The sequence below is a fragment of the Meles meles genome, chromosome 6 (assembly GCF_922984935.1).
Source record: "Meles meles chromosome 6, mMelMel3.1 paternal haplotype, whole genome shotgun sequence".
Classification (NCBI taxonomy): Eukaryota; Metazoa; Chordata; class Mammalia; order Carnivora; family Mustelidae; genus Meles; species Meles meles.
This window is the reverse complement of record NC_060071.1, coordinates 150,866,024-150,885,305: the sequence shown is the minus strand read 5'-3', so window position 1 is coordinate 150,885,305 and position 19,282 is coordinate 150,866,024. Positions and strand designations below refer to the sequence as shown.

At 66.1% G+C, this 19,282-nt stretch overlaps 1 protein-coding gene across 6 annotated transcripts; it reads right to left on the bottom strand.

Annotated features, from left to right (window-relative positions):
- Positions 1 to 1,612: 1,612 nt before the first annotated feature.
- On the bottom strand, positions 1,613 to 18,409 carry TEDC1 (tubulin epsilon and delta complex 1). Of its 6 annotated transcripts, XM_046008926.1 has the most exons (10): positions 17,688 to 18,409; positions 17,521 to 17,599; positions 16,928 to 17,130; positions 16,479 to 16,634; positions 15,173 to 15,271; positions 13,991 to 14,126; positions 13,374 to 13,496; positions 12,764 to 12,850; positions 12,208 to 12,375; positions 11,184 to 11,319 (listed from the first exon to the last, which is right to left on the bottom strand). In XM_046008926.1, the coding sequence occupies exons 1-9, from the start codon at positions 17,826 to 17,828 to the stop codon at positions 12,257 to 12,259; spliced, it is 1,143 nt and encodes a 380-aa protein (XP_045864882.1). In that variant the 5' UTR covers positions 17,829 to 18,409; the 3' UTR covers positions 11,184 to 11,319; positions 12,208 to 12,256. The 6 variants fall into 6 exon arrangements, with proteins under 6 accessions (XP_045864881.1, XP_045864883.1, XP_045864879.1 ...); XM_046008925.1 differs by lacking the exons at positions 11,184 to 11,319; positions 13,374 to 13,496; positions 13,991 to 14,126 and adding an exon at positions 1,613 to 4,299 and having other exon boundaries at positions 17,688 to 18,408; XM_046008927.1 differs by lacking the exons at positions 11,184 to 11,319; positions 13,374 to 13,496; positions 13,991 to 14,126 and adding an exon at positions 4,338 to 4,953 and having other exon boundaries at positions 17,688 to 18,405.
- Positions 18,410 to 19,282: the final 873 nt, after the last annotated feature.

The following is a 19,282-nucleotide window of genomic DNA, read 5'->3' as shown; positions in this document are numbered from 1 at the left end:
GCAGCCGGGACTCCGCCATGTGACAGGGGTGCCCAGGCCTCGAGACGGGAGAGGGGGGTCCCGGCAGCGGCAGAGACGGGGGGGGGGGGGGGGGGGGGGCGCGGGGAGCCGGAGGCCAGGCCGGGAGCCCCGAGTGGGGAGGAGCAAGCCCCTGGAGCCCCGGGGAAGCGTTCACAGTCAACGAGGGACCGAGAGGGAGGGAGCAGCCGCGGAAATGAGAAAACCCTCATCCGGACACGAACATACCCATAATCACAGCCGATGGGAGCTGGACATTCCCACGGAAAGGCCAAGAGGGCCTGGCTGATTCTTGCATAAAGCACGAGGGGCATGAGGGAGGAGGGAGACAGGCGTCTGGTCACGCTCACGGGAGGAAGCCTGGGGCGCAGGAGGGCGGCGCGGTGGGCGTGGGTGGGCCCCGCCTGCTCAGGAGCGCCCACCCTGGTGTGGTGCCCGACGAGCGTCCCGGTGGCCACGCTCCCCTCCAGCGGCCTCGGACACGCAGGTGCAGGTCAGGAGCAGCCCTGTGGTGAGGGCATCGGAACAGCTGACCCAGGCCAGGGCTCCTCACACCCTGGGTTCCCTTTCCGGGCGCCACGGGGCAGATACAGCCCACCCTGCCTCTCCTGCCCAGCATGGCCAGGAGAAGACGGCGGTTTGTGGAGCCCGTGGGGTCTCCGAAAAGTTCCTCGGAGCAGGCAGACCCCCCGCGAGTCTCAGGACCTGCCCGCGTGTCCTGCGGCCTGGCTGAGGTCCGGCCTGAACACCAGGCTGGGGGTGGGGGCCTGCACAGGGAAGCCCTCCAGTGTGACCGTGGCAGGAACGAAAGGCGTCCCGAAGCCCTCGGAGATTGGGGGAGCTCCAGGCAGAGGGTCAGGGGTCCCTCACACCTGCCCCCGGGCAACCCCACCCAGCCTGCCATGCAGACACAGGCTCATACATGCCTCCCTGGGGAAGAGCTTCCCGTCCTGAGGGAGGAGAGTGGTCCCCAGAGGGAGGGACACTCTTGCCTGAAGGGAAGGGGAGAGAGCCCCACTCTCTGTCTCCAGATGCCGGGGCGGTGGTGAGGAGTGTGGGCGCAGGGGACTGAAGCCCCAGCCTCTGATGGAGGACTGGGAAGGGGGGCCCCAGGGAGCCAGAAATTCCTGGAGAGACAGCAGAGAGGAAGACTCCAGAACGCACCCCGGTGAAGTCTGCACCTTCTGGGCTCGCCCCAGGCCATGCATGCGTGCTGAGTCTGCTCGCTGAGCCACAGGACGGGCCATGGCCCCGTCCCACGCTGGCCACTGGGTCGTGCTCACACAGGACGATCCAAGGACCACTGTAAAGGCTTTGAAAAGAGGCTGGGTCGATCATGTGCCGAAACCGTATCGACATTCTGGGGGTGCCTGGGTGGCTCAGCAGGTTGGGCGTCTGCCTTCGGCTCGGATCATGACCCCAGGGTCCTGGGATCGAGTCTGGCAACAGGCTCCGTGCTCAGCGGGATGTGCTTCTCCCCCAGCCCGACGCGTCCCCTGCTTGTGTATGCGTGCTGTCTCCATCAAATAATGAAATAAAATCTTTTTAGAAGTCAACACTCTCAGTGGGATTTTCAGAAGACCGGGTGCTCGAACGTAATATTTGAACGTGCAAGACACAATCCAACATGATCCTCCCTATGAAGGGCCAGGAAAACCCACCCCACAAGGGAAAAGAAAGTCTACAGCCACTGGGCCAACGTGACAAAACCCTCAACAAAATATCGGCAAATAGAGTCAATGACCGTAACGAAACAGTGGTACAACCGCGTGGCCCGTGGCCCGGGAATGCAGGGCCGACTCGGTCCAGGAAAACAAATCGGCCAGACTGACCGCATCACCTGTCCAAAGCAGAAAGCACGTGATCCTAGCGGTCGCCGCCCAGAAAGCTTCGGAAGCGCTCCTAGGGAGCAGGGCACAGAAGGGCCCGGAACCGGCGAAAACCAGACCACGAAACTGCCGCTGGCCTAACACCGAAGGACCGAACGCTGTACCCTCACCCCACGTGAACTCGCGAGGCCGGCGTGCACTCGTGAGCGTCACAGCAGAGGGACCTGCAGGTGCTGTTCCCAGTGGGCAACAAAAATTAGTGGCAGTGCCTGCCGGGCAGACGGGCCTCGTGGGCTTCCTGGCGTGGCGCGCGGAGAAGGAGTAGTGTCCCTCGCGTAATCCCCATGCCCACCAGTCAGGGGGACGCGATGCGGGGGCATCCTCCAGACTGGTCGTGAACGCAGGGAACAGATGGGGGAACGTTCCAGATGGAAGACTAGGGAGCCGTGGCCGCCAGACACATGCAGGAGCCAGGCCCGGCCGTGGAGCCGCGAGGGACGTGGGGAAGTCTGCGTGGCCTGCGCCAATGAGACAGGGATGCCGGGCCCGGGGGTTCCCTCGTTCTGAAGGTGGAGCGGAGGTTATGTAGGAGAAAGGCCTTTGGCTTCAGGAGCACTCGGAGGCGTTCGGGGAACAGGGGTGTGTCAGCCTGCTCTCCGCGGTGAAGCGGCACGCGTGTCCGGACACGGGACCGTACGTGCACTGCACCCATTCCACGGGGCACGTGTGACGTGCGTGTGGAGACCGAGGACAGAGGGATCTGGGTGCAGGCACGTGGAAGGTGCGGGCCCTACTTCTGCAGGCGTTCAACTTGAAACTAGCTCTTAAATAAACGTAATTCACATGAACAGAGTAAACGAAAAATAAGGTTCCGTCAACAGGCGCAGAAGAGACATTTAAGAGACTTCAGTCGCGGTTCGTGATGCAGTAAAAGGACGAGGGACGGAAGGGGGCGTTTCGATCGGACAGGATGCGTCTGCGAGAGCGGGACGCACCGTCTGGGAGGCAGGGGCGTGTGGCCGCAGCGGCGGGAGCGGCTCGGCATTGTGCTGGAAGTTCCCGGAACAGCGCTTCTCCAAGAGCAAGGAGGAGACGCGAGAGGAGTTAGAGCTGCAGATACAGAAACGAGACTGTCCGGCCTCGTTGCAGGGGACGCCCGTGTGCTCAGAGGAAGTCCAGAGCCCCGCGGGAAGGGTCCGCAGTCAGTGCGCGAGCCGAGCGAGGCTGCCTTTGCCCGTGTGTGTGCAGAAGCCGTGGCTTCCTGCCGCTTCCAGCAGAGTCCGGAAGTGCGTGTGTCCGTGCACACACGTGCCCTGCAGGCTGCTCGCGCTCGTGCGATGCCTCTGTCCAGAAGAGTTGGCACGTTCCACGTGAGCGGGTGGGGACGGGTCATGCCCTGGAGGGACCGGGAAGGCCGTCGTGTCCGTGTGGTGCCGACCGCAAGCGGTTCTTCCTGGTCTCTCACAAACGTTCTGAACCGAGTCGGGAACGCAAAGGGCTGAGAAGGCTCCAAACCTCGGTGGAGGGGCACCTGGGAGGCACCGTCGGTGAAGCGTCTAACTCTTGATCTCGGGGTCATGAGTTCAAGCCCTGCGTTGGGCTCCACGGTGTGGACCCTGCTTAGAGAAAACCACCACAAGGAAACCTTCGTGGGGTCGAGCAGGACGACAGACGGCGGAGACCGGCCTCGAGGCTGGAGTCATTACCCCGCGTGACATTCACGAAGGGTGGGGGGGAGAGGGCAGCAGCGGCGGGGTGGGGGGGGAGCAGGTGCCACCCAGACCCAAGACCCACCGGGCTAGGGTCAGGGTTGGTGGCCGGTGAAGAGGCCGACCGACGACGGGGAGAGGGAAGACTTCCCGGGGGGGGGGGGGCGGGCACGGGGGAAAACGCAAACAGGCGCTTCCCAAAGGGTCAGGCACGAGATGGCCAGCGTCTCTCACCATCGGTGGGGCCACAGTGAGACCCCAGGACACAGCACGGGGCTCGGCTGCAGGGCCCAGGCACCCGCTGCGGGGGGCTGCCCGCTGTGTGCACACGAGCCACCGATGGCCACAGAAGTCGCTGGAAACGGCAAACAGCCCCACGTGCCCCAGAACAGAGGAGGCCGAGGAGCTGAGGACGTCCACGCGCTGCGTTCCGTGCAGCGGTGAGGACGACGGTCACTTGCGTGACGTTCACAGGCACGTCCCCGGGGAGAAGCCCAGTCCAGGACACACCACGGGGGACCTCCAGAAGCTCAGGAACAGGGCGGAGCTAAGTTACAGCACCGAGGGGCTCGCTTGGGGGTCAGCCACGCGGAAAAGCGCTCCAGCTCCGTGGCCCGTGGCCCGTGGTCAACTCCCTGCCCCTCACGGGGCTTCCGGGGGCGTCCACTGAGCTCAGCACCAAGTACTTGCTGCCTTCTGGACGTGTATCGGCCGTCGTTCCCGGTGGAGGGCTGCAAGGGAAACTTGACAGAAAATGAAAGAAGACGAATAAAACGTTTTCTAAAAGCGTCTATTTATGCATTTGAGACAAGGCGGGGAGAGCAAAAGCAGGGGGAGCGGCAGGCAGAGGGAGAGGGAGAAGCAGGTTCCCCGCCGAGCAGAGAGCCTGATGCGGGGCTCGATCCCAGGACCCTGGGACCATGACCCGAGCCGAAGGCAGAGGCTTCACCGACTGAGCCCCCCGGGCGCCTGTGGGTAAAACATTTTTAAGTATTGAAGGAAAATGACTGGGTGCCCGGCTGGCCCAGGTGGGGGGACACACAGATCTTGATCTCGGGGTCATGAGCTTGAACCCTGTGTAGGGGCACAGATTACGTGAACATAAAATACTTTTTAAAATAATAATAATAAAGGAAAATAACGATGAACCCAGAATTTTATATCCAAGCAAGTTTTCTTTCACACGGGGAGCGTAACAGACGTGTTCTCAGGCACAAAGGGGCTCAGAAAGTTTGTCCCAACTGGACTCCGTGGACGTGTGCTTGGATTCAAAGCGGAAACGGGTCTAGCGACTCGTCCAGCGATGCGCACAGCGAGGGAGCCGCGGTCGCAGTAAAGACTGTGGTCGTCCTGACGATGCTCGGACGAGCGGAGGACGGAAATCTTGTGCAACACAACTGAGAATTGGGGAGAACAAAGGACATGAGAACAGGCTGAAGCGTTTATTTTGTTGAAAAAGGTAGAAATACAGGTGAGTGTAAAGAAGTCGTCAGTCGGGGTGCGGCGCCGGGCTGGCCGGGTCCGTGGAGCCGCACGCTTAGTCTCGGGGCTCCGAGCGTGAGCCCCGCGCCGGACGCAGACACTGCCTGAAAATAACATCTTTTTTTTTAAGTCGTCTGTAAATATGAGAACAGCTTTTAAGTTCAGGGCAACTTCCACGGGAACACACGGTGTGTGATGCGTGAGCCACAGCAGAGACCTAGACCTCCCCAACGGGGAGCAGAAAACAAGAAAGGGACAAACAAACGTAACGGAAGACAAACATAAAACGCAGAGAAGAGCCCCAATGCGACATGGTTGCAGCCGGTGCACCGCTGGGCTCCCGGGCGCCCGAGTGGGCTGAGCGTCTGCCCTCGGCGCAGGGCGTGATCCCGGGGTCCGGGGACCGAGCCCCACGTCGGGCTCCCTGCCCAGCGGGGAGCCTGCTCTCCCTCTGCCCTCCCCCACGCACACACGGTCTCTTTCTAGGATAAATAAATGTGGGTTGTTGTTTTTTTAAGTTAAAACAGGGCTTTTTACAGGAATGCAGGGACGGCTCCTCGTGGGAAAGTGTTGGTGTGATGTGGCGTATTTCGTTACAGAAGCGTGAAGGAGAGCGTCGTGCGACTGTCTTCGTTAGTGAAGACGAAGCGTTGGAAATCTATGCTGTAGATAAAGCTCTTACGAAATTAAGAGCAGAAGCAAACTTTCCAAGTCACAAAGCTTCACGGAAAGCACCCAGTGAGCACAGCAGTTCATGGAGGAGACTGGGGTGCACGCCCTGGCCGAGGGAGAGCGGCCTTCCTGCCTCCTGCCGCCGAGGGAGGAAGCGTTAGCCACGTGGCCAGAATGACACTGGCCGCCACGGAGACGGTCTACACCCGCAGTGACAGGCATCACATCTCTTCACCGGGAGCCTCTCCTGCCGGTGCTCCTCGGGCCGTGGGACAGACGGGCACTAAACTTGGAGGACGTGCCCCATCGGGGAGGAAAGGGCGCTTCCGGGCCGAGGTGGCGTTGGGCAGTGGCTCACCGCGTAGCTAACCAGACGACACCCGCAGGATGACCCTGATGTCAGAAGACGTGGGCGTAAAGGAAAAACCCGAGGGCAGGAAATGGGCGAGAATGTGATGTGGAAAGGCAGCGTGTCCCCAGACGCTCGCCGTCGGAACCGAGGAGCCACGGATGACCCATCTGGTGAAAGCAGAATCGGAAGTCTCCCGGTGTCTGCCCAGAGACGGACTGGGGAGACGGTTAGCGCAGTCCGGCGCGGGGCGGGCAGTGGGGCCACACGCGACTGCGGGACGGGGCGGGCAGGCTCACCCGAGCAGCTGAGCGGGAGCCGGCGGAGACACTCGCGGGCAGTGAGTGGACACGTGTCGGGTAAATTCGGAGACCACTTGAGGCCCGCTCCCCTGCAAACCTGTGGAAGGCAGGCAGGGCTAAGGGAGGTCTCAGGGGCTCGAACGTCGTGGCTGGCGGGAGGAAGAGTGGCTGGAGGGGTGCACGGCCGGGGTCCCTGGCCACGTGCTGGGGCCCGCTGCTCTGCTCCTGGGCTCCCGGCCGTGGGAGGGTGGGCACTTCTGTGATGGCGGAGCTGGAGGCAGCTGGTGTCCCCATGGGAGGTGGACGGGTCCTGTGGGATCTCACCCACCGGACAGAAGCAGCTTCGAGGACAGAGCGTGAAAGCGTGACACCAAGTGGAGGGAAACAATGGGAAAACACAAAAACGTGCATTCCTTTGCACCGCAGTGCCCAGACCCGGTCCCAAGGCTGCCAAAGGGACCACAGCAGATTCTCAGGGCTTTTTTAGGGAAGCAGGTAAGCACGACAAGCCCGATCCCGTGGGGTCTCAGGACGGCGCGGCTCCGCTGTCCCTTCTGGGCTCTCTGCAAGCTCAGCGTTACAGCAGGGGCACCAGCGGCGACAAGCGCCAGCGCCAGGCCCCGGTTCCGGCGACGGCTGCGGCCCGCGGCTTCAGGAGGCGCACAGAGCCTCGCAGTGGCCGACACAGGACACGCTGCAGACGTCACCGCAGTGATGTAAGACTCGCGTTTCCAGTGTATGCGGAGTTGGGTTTTCATTTTGTTTTTTGGTTTTTCCTGAGCGGCTGCTGCGTAATTAAGGTCCATTACGCTGTTGGGCCTGACGCACAGAACCGTGAGGTGTTTCTTCTGAGCAGGGTCCTGTGAAGAGCCCTGAAGGAGGGCCACGCCAGACCCCGGGACAGGACCTCGGGGGGAGAGCCGCCCGCCGCCTCCGACCTCCCCTCGCCCCAGGGAGACAAGCCCCGTGCCTGCTCACATCCCGTCTCCGGCCTCAGCGATCCAGCTGGGGGGGGTGGGGGGGTGCGCCGTCACGTTCACTGCCGCGTCACCCCAACAGCCACAGCTGGGAGGAGGAGGAGAAAGACGTGGTCCGTCCGCGCATGGACGCCTCCTCGGTCTTATTTAAGGGAGCAAGTCCCAACACCTGCCCCGCGAGGCTGAACCGTGGGGACGTCGCACGGACGGGCCTCAGCCACTCACGGGAGGACAGACACCCTGTGACCCCTCCCCGGACGTCCCTAGAGGAGTGCGTCCGCACAGACACAGTGGGCTGGGGCGCCGGGGGCCGGGCGAGGGCAGGGAGCGTGCACGGGGCCAGAGGGGCCCTCGGGGAAGACGGGAAGGTTCCGGAAATGTACCTCACCAGGGCATGACTGTGCAACAGGACGGACCCATACACTTGGAAGTGGTTAAAACAATAAACTTCATGTTACTTTTTACCATCAAAAGTTAAAAACTGGGGCGCCTGGGTGGCTCAGTGGGTTAAGCCTCTGCCTTCGGCTCAGGTCATGATCCCAGGGTCCTGGGATGGAGCCCCGCATCGGGCTCTCTGCTCAGTGGGGAGCCTGCTTCTCCCTCTCTCTCTGCCTGCTTGTGTGTCTCTCTCTGTCAAATAAATGAATAAAATCTTTAAAAAATTAAAAACTGTCCCCAGAAGGGGAGGGGACAAATCTTGGGTGTCACAAACATTACAGTGATCCGAGGAACCAGACGGGAAAACGAGAACCAACAGCTCCTGCGCCGCATACCCCGTCCCCAAATCCGCTAGGGCCCTCCAAGCCCCTACACCACGTCCTCAGGACCCCTGCACACCTCACCCCTCCCCGAGGCCCTCTCTCAGTGCTGCTAGACCCTGTTTCCTCTGTCTGACCCCCTCCAGGGCCACTTGTGCCTGTCCTCCAAGTCTCTGACCACCACCCTCTCTGACCCCTGACCCCCAGTCCCACGGCACGGATGCCCTGCCTGTGGGGTTTAGTCTCTGCAGTCCAGGGCACCGTCAGCCCTGGCTGGTGGATGAGTGGGGAATAGGCAGCTCAGCCAAAAAGGGGCAGACACGGGAGGACGGCAGGCTGTGACGGCTCCTGCTCTCTCTAAGGGTGTCCTTGCCGGTCACCGTCTGTGAACTGTCCCTGCTCTTGTGTTCCCAGGAGGCCCAGTCACGGTGCCACCCGCGGTCCACTCCCACTGGCCCAGCTGCCGTGCAGGCAGGAGTCTGCAGGGCACGGGCCGCTCCCCATGTTGGGTCAAGCCCGCACCCCCTGCCCTCCGCCGGCCCTGTGTCCACCCTGCAGGCCCGGACACATTATGACCCCAACCCCTCTCTCCGGGGCTCCTGCCTCTGTCTCCTCCGCGCGTCCACACAGGTTACGACGTCACGGGGGTGCTTCTTTTTTTTTTTTTTTTTTTAAAGATTTTATTTATTTATTTGACAGAGAGAGACCACAAGTAGACAGAGAGGCAGGCAGAGAGAGAGAGAGAGGGAAGCAGGCTCCCTGCCGAGCAGAGAGCCCGGCGCGGGACTCGATCCCAGGACCCTGAGATCATGACCCGAGCCGAAGGCAGCGGCTCAACCCACTGAGCCACCCAGGCGCCCCACGGGGGTGCTTCTGCGGCACGTCTCTCCTCGTCTCTCTGGGCCCTCGAGAAGCGGGTCGTGGGGGCACGACCCACAGCTGCACGGAACGGCACATCTCCCTGGGGAGCCTGGGCTCCCCCCGAGCAGTCCTCACAGACGCCTGCCTGGCCAGAGCAGTCCCACCGCACCCTCCCGCAGGCCCTCACTCCCCCACGGCCTTGCCGCCCCCCACGGACCCCACAGCACCCCCGCTGGTCCCCACTGTCCGCCGCTGTCCCCCACAGCCCTGCCACGCCCCGCCAGCCAGGCCAGGCCACCGTGCGGACGTGAGCTCTGCAGGCCTGCACCTGCGTCTGCTCGAGGCTGCCTCAGGCCTGTGGACCTGTGGGTCCCTGCAGAGGAGGCAGGGAGTGTCAGACTGCGGCCCAGGGGAGGGGATGGGCCTCGCCAGTTCTCCCGGACACCTCCCGCCAGCCACTGAGCCTGTGCCGACTGACCAGGGCGTCCGTAGGAGCCCCGCAGAGCACACCTCCTCGCTTCCCCCACCAAACTGGGCCTCTCTGGGCCTGACCCACCACACGTGCCCCAGCGTCCACAGGAAAGCCGCACAGACACGAGTGGGTTTTGAGCGGGCTTGTATTGGATCCGCAGATCAGTCTGACCAAGGGCAGCCCCGTAGAACTGAGCGTGCCTCTGGCTTCCACACGTCGAGCTCCCGAGGGCCCACGGGGGTCCCGGCTCAAAGGCAGTCCCCAGAAGGCAGGGAGCTTTGAGTGGGCTTGCTTCCCAGATGAGGAGGGTCCCGCCAGTGGTCGGGACGGCTGAGGGCATGGCAGGCAGAGGGGTCGGCTGCGGGGAGTCCAAAAGGGACTCTACACATTCAGAGGACGGCGGGCAGAGGGTCCAGGCCCCGTGTGCCCTGGACCACAGCTGCAGCTCTGACAAGGAGCTGGGAGGGGGGGCTGCAGTTGGGAGGGAAGGACCCCGGCCCAGAGACTACAGGGGCCAGGCCTGTGAGGAGAGGGTCAGGGATGCCGTCCTGACCAGTCTGCCCGGTCTGACCAGTGCAGAGGGAGCACCGGGGTGTCTCCCCAAGGGATGGGGGCCGGGTCAGGGGGGCCGAGACCAGCGCGGTGCTCCAGCACACCCCTGGCCACGCGGGCAAAGCTAATGAGAGAACGTTCCGCGGGGACGCGGGCTGTGAAAGCATCCTCGGGCCCGACTCGGCTGGCAGCAGGAGGCAGCCGAAAGGCCCCTGCACCTGCCCCGCAGCGGGCTGGGGTTCAGCTGTCCCGGGCTGACAGAGGCAGGACGAGGCCGTCTGTGCCTGCTGGGTGAGGGGTGCCGAGAGGCTGAGCCCCCGGGACGGAGGGGGGGCCTGTTCCGGCGAGCTAGGGGCACATCACCCAGACAGACGGCTCTTTGTCAGGGCCGAGCCCGGCTCCCCGAACAGCCCCACGAACAAAGCCCCCTCTGTCCACGGTGGCCTCCCCCTCACCCCCGGCACCACCCCCAGGAAAGGAACAGCATCCCCACCCCCAGGCTCCTGGCCAGTGTCCCTGCCCAACACACACGCACACACACCAGGCCTGGGCACAAGGTGGGACGGCAGTGGGGCCCAGGACGCCGTGTGGATGGGACGTCCATGCTTCAGGCCGTGCCTGACCCTCCAGCTCCAGGGCAGCCCAGGACCAGCCCTCCTTTGCCCGACCCCCACCCCCCGACCCAGGGTCCCGTTCCTGGGGCCTGAGCACAGACCTGACCCTCCCCAGACAGGAACCTGGAGGGCTGGCTGAGGGGGGACCACGACAGGGTCTCAGCCCTGCAGGGAGGCCTCTACAACTTGTTTCTGCATACTCTCTTGATCCTGAACGCCCACAGACACCTGTCATGTCTGCCTCCAGTATGTCCCAAAGCAGGGATGGGCCAGGGCTCAGGGCAAGCACCCCAGGGGGTCGTGTCTGCCGCATCCCTGGGGCCGCCCGGAAACCTGCTCCTCCGAGGCTCCTCAGGGTGTCAGGGCCGATGCCCCTCCAGCAGGACGCGCCCTCGGGCCCTCAGCGACCAGGCGGCAGGATCCAGATGAGGCCGGGCTCGGCTCCGGCCAGCCTGGCCAGCTCCTGCCGACACCGGGTCTGCAGCCCGCCCAGCGCGGCCTCCAGGCGGCTTTCCCGGATCCGCAGCGCCCCGATCAGCGCGGCAGCCCGCAGGCCTGGGCCCTCTGTGGCGCCGGCGTCCCTCTTCACCAGCCTGCAGGGCCTGTGGGGCTGGGCCGGGGCCCCATCTTGCTCCCAGGCCCTCCGCAGAGCCGCCAGGTCCCGTCCCACAGCCTCCTGCGTGGCCCGCAGCCTGGCGCGGCACTCCGGCCCCCAGCCTCCAGCCTGCACGGGGTGGGGAGGGGGGAGGGGGAGGTCCTGAGGCGGGGGCAGCCACACCCTGCCCAGGTCACAGGCTTTGGGCCCCCAGGCCCCAGCACCAACCCCCAGCAGCGCCCTGAGAAGGGCTGCCCGCCCAGATCCGACCCCTCCCGGGAAGGGGCCAACCACAGTGCCGGCCCCTCCGGCGCTGGCGTCTCCCTCAAGGAGCCCGTGAAGGGGCCCCAGGGACAGGGCCGGCAGCTGCAGGCCTGACCCGCTGCATAGATCACCAAGTCCCCCTCCACCCATTCAGAGCCGGGCACAGACCCCGACCCACCTCCCCCAGCCCGACCCGCCACGCCGGGCCCGCGACGGCCTCCCCCACCCGCTGTCCCCTGCCCAACCGGCCTCCCCCGCGCCCAGCGCTCCCAGGATGGGCAGCAGGCAGCGGACCGGCCCAAGGGGACACTGCCTGTGGAGGCCGCCTCCGACCTCCAGGCCCGTCCCAGAGGCTCTGTGGGGCGGGGGACTGAGAAGAGGCTGTGTCCCCAAGGTGTGGCCCTCAGTGGGCTCTGACAGCTTGTGAGACGCGCGTGCGAGCACCGACCCCGCTCCAGCGGCCAGCACAGCAGAGGGCAAAGGGCTGCGGGCTGCTCCTCACGCGGCCCTAAAGGCTTTGGGGGGAAACTGTGCCCACGAGTTCCACCGAGACGCTTCAGGAACCATGAAGGGGCCGCAGCTGGTCCCGCTCGTGGAGAGCACTGCCGCACGCCGACGGGGCTGCGGCCGGGGGGCTGGGACGGCGGGACTCGCCCGGTCACCACCCTCCAGGGCTGCTGCGGTCTGCCCTGCCTCCCAGCCTTCACCCGCAGGGCTGTGTAACCGCACCCCGGGTCCGCCCCAAGCCCCCACCTGGGCCTCCCAGGCCGCCCGCCGGGGCTCCGCAGCCGCCCGCAGCTCCTCATGCAGGCCCCGCAGCTCCCGGGCCACCAGCTCCAACTCGCCAGGCGCCAACGCGGGGTCCCTGGGCAGAAACGTGGCCGGTGAGGCCTCCAGGGGGCAGCTGCCCAGGACCGTGTCCTGCAGAGAGAGACCCAAGTAAGAGGCAGGCAGTGAGCCCAGGCCTCGTAAGCACAGCCCCAGCCCACAGCCAATGGGGACAGAAGGCGCAGAGGCCTGGGGGCAGCGGCCTCCCCGCACCCCCCCAGCCACCCATCATGCCCACAGGCCGCGAGGCCAGGGAGGCACAAAGGCCAGACTTGTGGAAGGCTAGCCCCCTGAGGGCAGGTGATGGGACAGACAGACATCTCGGAAGGCCCCCGACTCAGGGCAGGCCGGGTCCTAACACTAGCCGCGTGGCCGGGTGTGTGTGTGGCCTCCCGTCCCCTCCTGTCTGGGGAGAACACGCTGACCGCCCCACCCCGGGCTGCTGTGGTCAAGGCTCAGGGAAGGGAGGGGCCGGACACACCATCCACTGCCAGAAAACCAGCTCCCGACGCCGCCACGCCAGGGCGGCCTCCAGGCGCGCGTTCTCGCTCTCCAGCCTCTGAAGCAGCTGCAAAGCGAACCATGAATCGTGGCCAGGTCAGAACCCCACTGGGACCCCCGGCACCGGCCACACGACCATCATGCGCACCGGTCCCTTCCGCCCCCAAGCCAGTCACTCCCATCAGCCACCCGCCCTGCAGGGCAGCCCCACCGCCAGGGACCACCAGGCCGACCACACCTGTGGGCCCCACACTGGCCCCAAAGGTGGGTCCCCACAGGGCCAGGCGCTGACAACAAGGACCTTCGACTCAGGACCTCTGCCCACGCCCCTCACTAACGGGGGGCTGCACCCAAGACGTGGGCAGAGGAGGAAGGCCCAGGATGGGGAGACTGCCAGGCTCTCGGGAAGGGAACCCTTCCTGGGGGAACTCCCCAACCCACCTGGCTCGGCCCCAAGCCTGCAGACCCCACCCAGACACGGGGTCCCGGGGCGGCCATGTGTTCTAGTGGCTGCCAGTCCCCCGCCAGAGGGCCCACTCAGCCCTGGGCCTGCCCCACCCCACCCCCCACCCGCCACCCGCCACCCCCACCAGGAAGCCGCAGGCTCCTTCCTGCTACGACTCCTCTGTGAAGGCGGCAGCCAGCACTGGCCACAGGCACTGCTCCTTCTGGAAGGCAGAGATGCGGGGCTTCCTGGGACCCAGCGGCGTGTTCTGGGGCCAAGACAGAGGGCCAGCTAAGAGCTCTGCCAAACCACCACACCCTGCACGACAGGCGCGCGCAGCTCGGGGTCCCCACTGGCCAGGAAGGGGCCCTGCCCCACAGCAAACGGGCGGCCAGCCGGGCAGCCAGGAGCCTGCTCGCTGCTGCAGGAACAGGAGCTCAGGGGCCGGGAGGCTCACCGACAGAGAACCACCCGCGGGTCTAAGGGAGCACCGCCTGGGAGCACGGAGACACGGGGGGGGGGGGGTGCAGGCCGCATGCGAGCATGCACAGTGCGGGTCCCCGCGTGCTCCGCTCCTCCCCAGCTTCAGGGAAGGGGGCCCCACAACAGGAAGAGGCCACAAGTCCCCTTTGCCCTCCGACTTTCAGGCCCGGTGCTGGAGCCTCCTGAGACACCCCCCCCCCCACTCCAGTCTGCTGCCCCGTGGCCAGGCTCCGGGCCGTGAGAAGGCTGCAGCCCCAGCCAGGAAGCAAGTGCGCTCACTGCCCAGCTGGTCCGCAGCACGCCTGGCCTCACGCAGCAACCGTAGATCACTCCGGAAGCTTCTGGGACCCGTCCCAAGAGTGCAGGCCCTTCGGGTACACTGGCCCAGGCTTCCGCCAGCTCCCCCTCCAGAAACCTTGGAAGGAAGCCAACCGTGACCCCCACCCACCTCATGCCGCCTGCAGTCCTGCGGCACCAACACAGTCCAGCCTCTGAGGCGAGGGGGAGCCCCACAGGCCCCCACACCACAGAGGCCGGAGCCCCAGGCAACCCTGGTTGGGGCTGATGCAGCTTCTGCTCTGCTCCGGCCTGGGGGCGGGGGGCCCCCAAGGGGAAGGAAGCCTGGGCCTCGCTGAGTCCCCCATAGAAGGGGACATAGCCAAGGGCACCTCGGGTCGCCAAGACACTGCCTCTGCGCTTCCAGGAACCAGAGCAGCCCTGCCTGAGCAGGGCCAGCCAGGGACTGGCTAGGGACACAGGCCTGGCAGACACCCCAGGTGGCTACCCCCACCCCACAAAAGGGAGCACATGACTCCAGAGCTGGGATCTGCGGGACCTGGAAAGAGGGGCCACTCCAGCCCTGAGCCTCCACCCTCCTGCCTGGCCAAGTGTCCCCCAGGCTGGACAGTGCCAAGTGCCAGAGCCCAGCCCTCAAGCGACAGCCAGCCCTGGGCCTGTCCCAGGACACCCTGTGCATGCAGCGCAAGGGAAGGAGACAACCATGAGAGAATGCGGTCTCCGGAAAAGAAACTCGGCAAAGTGTGGGGCGCGCTAGACCACCCCTCCCCCGACCACCTCAATTGCCAGATGACCCCTGCCTGCACTCCAGGCACCTACACCATGAGCTTGAACCCTTGAGCAGTCTTCCTTAATTCCAGAGCCCCCTCCCCACCAGCCCAGCTGCCAGCCCAGCCTAGACACCTGTGCCCCTGGGGCCCTAACCATGCCCGGCCGCATGTACACTCAGCAGCTGGTCTGGATTCCTGCACCACTGGACCGTCTAGGGAGCTGGGGAAGGCCTTGAGGACATTCCTGTCCCCCACACCAGCAAGACGGTGAGTTGGGCAACCACCCAGGCTCAAAGCCGGGCAGCGGGGTCCTCCTTGTCACGTCCCTCCCCACCTCAACCCCCCCACCTCACTTCTTTGCGGTCCTATGGTACCAACACACAGCAGCCCTCACCTGCCGGCCGCCCTCTGGGTCCCTGAGCAGCTCGGTCTCAGCAACAGACAGGTGGCCAAGGCTGCGGTCACTGTGGCAGCCGCGGGTATAGGAGTGGATCTGAAACAGGCAGTGCAAACCCCAGGTGAGCAGGAAGGGGCGCTTCTCCGAGTGCCGAGGGAGGTTTTTGGAGCCTCCCTTACAGTCAAGGAAATGGGCCACACCTCGCCAAGGTGCTCTAGGCCAGGCCAGGGCCAGGTTCAGGACAGTAGTTAGCACTGCTGGGGCGCTGGCCCAAGGCCCTCCAGGGGGGTCCCTGCAGGGGGAGGGGCACTGGGCGGTCCCGCCTATAGCCTCCCCGTCCCACACAGTTCTCAGGGGTCTGGTGGAGATGGAATGGGGCACCCCCGCTTCTACCTAAGCTCATCAACTGCCAGGTCCATGTGGTGGAAGAAACAGCCCCTGGACAGGCTAGGTGGCCCGGTGGGGCCAGTGGTGGGGACACAGAGTGACTGTTTGGGTCTGTGGGGCAGGGAAGGCTTCCCGGCAAGGTGAGACCAGAAGGCATCACGGAGGTTAACAGGTAGCCATGCCCCAGCCAGGACGAGCACGTGGAGCTTGAGCCAAGCAAGAGAGACACACGTTCCCAGAAGGGCTAAAGGAGCGAAAGTCTTCCACAGGGGCGCAGAGGTGCACGGGTGTGGAGTGCACAGGTCCAGGGTGCAGAGGTACAGAGTGGGAGGCCCCGCGTGGCGGAGCCCTATGCTGGTGGGAGTCCGAGCCTCCCTGCCCAGCCACCTCTCAACCTGGACTTTGCACCATACCTGTAAGAGGGACCTGTGCCCCCACAGCTGTGCCATACCTTCCCTCAGGAACCCTAAAGAAGCTGCCCACTGCCCATCAGCCTACACCCAGGATGTGGGAGAAGGAGGGGGTACCTTGGTTCCAGAAACGGGCCCAGGCAGGAGCGGCTCCTCCAGGGCCCAGAACCCATTTCTTCTCAGAGACAGAGCCTGAGGGCTCTGATGACTTCTGGAACCAGGACAGCCAACCCCAAAGGCTCCCCACTCCACTGACTCACTGCCCCAGGGAGGCCCAACTCCACCTGCCCTAGGACCCCTCCTGGACCACCTGGAGCCCTGGGCTCAGGTTCTGGGCCACTGCAGGGCAGTACCCAACGGGTCAGCTCCCAGCCGGGTCTGGGCCCCATGCAGCCCAAGGCCAGGCTCCAGACTGGATGGACAGGCCTCGGGCAGAGAGAGGCAGCCAACAGCCTATAGCACGGAGAGTAAGTGCCCCTGGGTAGACAGTCCTCAGGGGACAATACCTTGCCCAGAAGGGCACACTGCTCCTGCTGACTGGTGATCAGGTCTCGCCACCGGAACCGCAGCTTTCCCATCAGCCACTGCAAGTGGCGGACGTCCACAGGGCCATCAGCTGCCTGGCAGGGTGCAGGTGGGCCAGGACCCGCCAGGGCTTCACACTGAAGAAGGCACAAGGGTCACACCCTGCTCCCATACTCCCTGTGGAGACCCAAAGGGAGACAGAAAAAAAGAGGCTCCTGGAGGGAGAGTCAGGGGCCCCAGGGCTGCCAAGAGGAGACTTGGGGGTCACACCCTATGAGCACACATCCCACCCTGCCCAGGAAGGCCAGGGGAGGAGGCGGGAGCAGGGAGGGGCAATGCGGACCCTCACAGGGCCACCTGAGGGCTGGCCCAGGGCGCACCCAAGCTGCCTGCCAGCCCCCGGTCCCATGCCCCCGCCAGGTATACGCACCTGGCACAGGGGTATCTCATCACCCAGCCATACGCGAGTCTGGGCCAGCACGTGTTCTAGCAGGGGCCCGCGGGCCAGCAGCCAGGCCAGCGCCAGCAGAAGCTCACGGCTGCCCTGGGAGCCGTCCTCGGGGAGCTGGGCCAGCACCCGCCGGGGGTAGCCCTGGGAGCACAGCGCGGACTTCACCAGGCGGACTTGGGCCCCTAGGGATGGAGGACCGCCTGCTCAGGGGGCCGCCCACGGGGAGACCCGGCACGAACCCCAAGAAGAGGCCATGTTTGGAGGGAACAATCCGGACTCACAGGGTGAGGGGAATAGGGCTAATGGGGTCGGGGCTCGTGAGGCCGGCGTGGCTTTGCCCGAGCAGGCGGAGGGGGCGGGGCCAGGGCCCGTAGGGGCGGGTTCCTACCAGGGAGGCGGGGCTAACCGGGCGGGGGCTTTACAGGAGGCGGGCCCAGGCACAGGGTCTGTGAGTGGATAGAGCCAGCCCGCGGGGCGTGGCTTAATTGGGGGCGGGGCTAGCTGGGGCGGGGCTTGCGCGAGAAGGCGGACCCGCGGTGAGTGGGCGGGCCTTACGGGGAAGGCGGGCTTACCGAGGGCCGGAGAGGCCCGGCCGGCGGCGGCCGGCGGCGGCGCGAGCACGCGGGAGAGCAGCTGCCAGAGCGCCGGCGCCTGGGGGGACCAAAGAGCGGCGTTCAGCGGGGCCGGCCGCCTCCCTGCGTCCGCCCGGTCCCCTGGTCCCCCGGCCCCCGGGCCTCACCGCCTCCGGACGGTCGAACTTGGCGCGGCGGAAGATCTCGGGGCTGGGCCCGGCGGGCAGCGTCTGACTCAGCGCGGCGATGGCCTCGGGCAGGGCCCCGACCGCGTGCCCCCGGCCCCCCCGGCGCCGCCGCCGCCCCATGCAGCCGGTTTCCCGCGGATCGCGCGCCGCTGCCGCCGCGCTGGGCAGTCGCCCGGTGCACGAGCGGGCGGGGACACGCCTCCAGCGCCGGTCCAATGAACGGCACCGGGGCCTTTGAGTGACGTCTGTCCTGCCCAGTGCGGAGGCCGTTCCTGGGCGGCACGGGCCAATTGACGTCGAGAGCTCCTCGGGATCCGCCCCGGGGCCCAATCGCGCGGACCCGCCTCGCTCAGGCCCCGCCCATCCTCGCGCAGAGGCCGCGGAGCAACCGCCGGTGCGTCCGCGGTCTCGCGCGCCGGAGCCCCTCGGCCTCCGCGAAGCCCGGCCCGGCCCGCGCGCCGGGAGCTCCTGCGGGGTGCGGGCGGCGCCTCCGCACCCAAGCCCGCCCCCGGCGGCCCCCCTCCCCGGCGCGGCTGTCCCGCACGCTCCCGGGCGCCCCGGCGCGGGCAGGGAGGCCGCAGCGCCCCCGCCTGCAGAGCCCCGCGCCTCGGCTAGAGCCGGCGGCCCGCGCGGGCGGTTCTGACCGTGCGGCGGTAACTCCCACCTCCGCGCGCCGGCGTGGCCACGCCTGCAAGGAAGCGCGTCCGGACGGGTCCCGGCGCCCCCCCGCGGTCCTCACCTTCGCCCGCCCCCGGCGCGGGCACCGCCGGCTCCTACCCAGGAGGCCCGGTCCAGCCTCCAGCCCCCCTTCCGCTCGGCCGGCCTGGTCCCCGCAGGCCGCTCTGCCGACGCCAGAATGAAGAGCTCAGCCCTGACCCACCCGCTCTGGCCGCCGGCGATCCGCGCCGCACTCAGGCCGCCGGCTCTGCGCCCCCGCCCCTGGCTGCGAGCTACCCTCCAGGCCCCAGAACGCGGAGGAGGCAGGAGCCTCTGCGGCCTCGTTCGGCGCTGCCCCTCCCAGCACTTGGTGCAGCTCTTCCTGCGCACCCCGACTCCGCACTCTGGCGCGACGCCCCCAGCCCCCACCCTCCCTGGGTCCACTGGGACACGCACCCCTCACCTTGGCACCGTCTGTTCCCTCCCACCCCGGTCTTCCAACGAACCGTGGCTCCCACCTCCAGGAGTTCTGCAAGCCACCCAATAACCTTCCCCCACCCTACAGGTGGCCCTTGAGGACCTCCCCACAGCAGACTGTCCAGCTCAGGCCTGCAAAACCCTGGAGAAGGCCGAGGCCTGGGAGGGCTGGCCCTCTGCCGGGGCTAGAGTCCGAGTGGCCAGGAGGGAATTGACATGGGAGTTTCCAGAAAGCCCCCAACTACCCGCTGCCCAGACAGTCCTCAAATTCCCCATTTAGTGGCTGACCACTCGGTAGGCGGTGGGGTGGGGGGACAAGGGGTGTCTAAGTTCATGCCCCTGCAGGAGCATGGCTGGCCTGTTCCATGGGGCGGGTGGTAATAGGGACAAGGGTGGGGCAGGAAGTGGAGAGAGCAGGCAAGGACGCCTCACCACAACGC

What these genes read in the sequence shown, in the direction of transcription:
- TEDC1 (XM_046008923.1), bottom strand. Translation starts at nt 17,828, where the DNA reads ATGGGGCGGCGGCGGCGCCGGGGGGGCCGGGGGCACGCGGTCGGGGCC. An exon ending in CCGGGCCTCTCCGGCCCTCG is followed by an intron (nt 17,131 to 17,520) that starts GTAAGCCCGCCT and finishes CTCCATCCCTAG; the next exon opens with GGGCCCAAGTCCGCCTGGTG. An exon ending in AGTGTGCCCTTCTGGGCAAG is followed by an intron (nt 15,272 to 16,478) that starts GTATTGTCCCCT and finishes TGCCTGTTTCAG; the next exon opens with ATCCACTCCTATACCCGCGG.